The 1768-nt window shown below is 53.2% G+C and overlaps 1 protein-coding gene across 1 annotated transcript; it reads right to left on the reverse strand.

Moving 5' to 3' along the window:
* Positions 1-690: 690 nt before the first annotated feature.
* LOC123103686 (centromere protein V) lies at positions 691-1538 on the reverse strand. Its single transcript, XM_044525347.1, has one exon. It carries the CDS (start codon positions 1391-1393, stop codon positions 971-973), a length of 423 nt encoding a protein of 140 aa, XP_044381282.1. The 5' UTR covers positions 1394-1538; the 3' UTR covers positions 691-970.
* Between the last annotated feature and the right edge of the window lie 230 nt (positions 1539-1768).

Here is a 1768-nt window from a genome sequence, read left to right on the forward strand (position 1 = left end):
TGAAAGAATATGCTATGGCGATCCCCTTCCAGCAAGCCTACAAAAAGACCAACGCTCCCTCTCAAGCTGATCCATTGCACCATCACATCTCGAGGTATCACCATCTGAGAGCCAGCCTACAGCATCGATTTGCCATGGTCTTCATCTTCATCCTCTGCTCTCAAATATGTCCGAGAAGCCGCGGATGACGGGCAGAACGCCATGCTGAAAAGCCTCAAGCTCGTAGGGCAACCAAGCATCTTTGGCAGATATTACAACATCTCCTGAACTCATCTGTATTTTTTCATGTAAACTTCTATGCTGGAGAGTGATGGTTACTTGTTGGTTAAACTACTAGTGTTTGTATGTTCATTTCCCTTCCCTTTGCGTTGTTGAGCACTTGAGCGTATGAAGACTACTGTTGGTACTTAGTAGTGATACTTGTTTTCAGTCAATTGAAGAACTCTGTTTTCTCGTGTGCTGCTTGGGCTCTCGGTAAGATTTTTAGTGGCATTTCATTAACAATCATCGGGAAAGGTTAGTCACTATGGCAGTATCATATATCTGCCTCTCTAGGCAAAACATAGCTAAAACTGTTGCTCAATACTGGTACAGCATCTACAATCACGACTGTCCAATTTCGATCCCCAAACGTGGTTGTAGATGCTCCTATTGTTCTCTGAATGTTTACTTCTGAAATTGCACACACAGTGGATATGTATAGGCTCATCTCATCTCATGGCTGGCTACTGAATGAAGCATTCCAAAACGGAGTCTAGACATCCATTAAGAGCAATGCAGAATTCAGACAGCAACCACCAACCAAACTTTTCACTAACAAGGAGAAGAATTCAGGACAAGTTTGGACTATCATGTCCAAGTTTATTCTCACATACGTACTTTTCATGACTAACAAGGAGAGGAGTTTCAGCCAGCAACCACCAACCAAACTGACCTGAAATCCTGAACCGAACACGGGCCAGGCCAGGTCCTACTCGGCGGCCTTGGGCTTGGAGAACTCGGAGATGCCGCTCCCCTCGATCCACTGCTCCCAGTTCCTCCCGTCCGCCTTCCTGTACTCGACGTGCGCCAGGGTGCCGGCGTCGACGCAGGCGGCGGTGACGGCGACGCCGTCGGGGTTGGACCTCGGGGTGTAGAAGGAGGTGATCCCGCACACCTTGCAGAAGGTGTGCTTGGCCGTGTGGGTGCCGAAGGTGTAGGTGGTGAGGAAGTCGCCGGCGCCGGGCTGGAGCGCGAACTTGTCCTTGGGCACGACGAAGTGGGTGTTGCCCCGCATGGAGCAGTCGGAGCAGTTGCAGACCCACGCCACCACGCTCGCCGGCGCCTCCACCTGCCACCGCACGCGCCGGCAGTGGCACCCGCCGCTGTGGACGACCTCCGGCTCCGAGCTCATCGTGGGCCTTCGGTTCTTGCCCGGCTGGTCTCTTGGGTCGAGGGGGAATGGGGGGATACAGGATATGGATGAGCTCTTGCACGAGGGGAAGAGATGCTGGGAACAGGCGTAGAAACCTGTCGCTCGTCGGGTTCACCGGTTTGTTTAGCTGCGCCGGGCTGATGCTACGTGCTCCCCGCAGGGGTAGACACTCGTCATCGGTGACACGATCACACGACCGAAGCGGCTGCGGCTGGCCAGCGACCAATGGGTCCGTTTGACTGTTAGAGTAGCGGCCCAGTTGGCCGAAAGTTCCATGAAAGAGGCCCCTCCCTCCCCTGCTCTGCCACCACTAGTCTCCCACGCCAGTTCCATGTGTTCACCAGAGGTTATTTA

Source organism: Triticum aestivum, chromosome 5A, assembly GCF_018294505.1.
Source record: "Triticum aestivum cultivar Chinese Spring chromosome 5A, IWGSC CS RefSeq v2.1, whole genome shotgun sequence".
NCBI classification, from domain to species: domain Eukaryota; kingdom Viridiplantae; phylum Streptophyta; class Magnoliopsida; order Poales; family Poaceae; genus Triticum; species Triticum aestivum.

Excerpts from the sequence above, each read along its gene's own strand:
- LOC123103686 (XM_044525347.1), bottom strand. The coding sequence starts at position 1,393 with ATGAGCTCGGAGCCGGAGGTCGTCCACAGCGGCGGGTGCCACTGCCGG.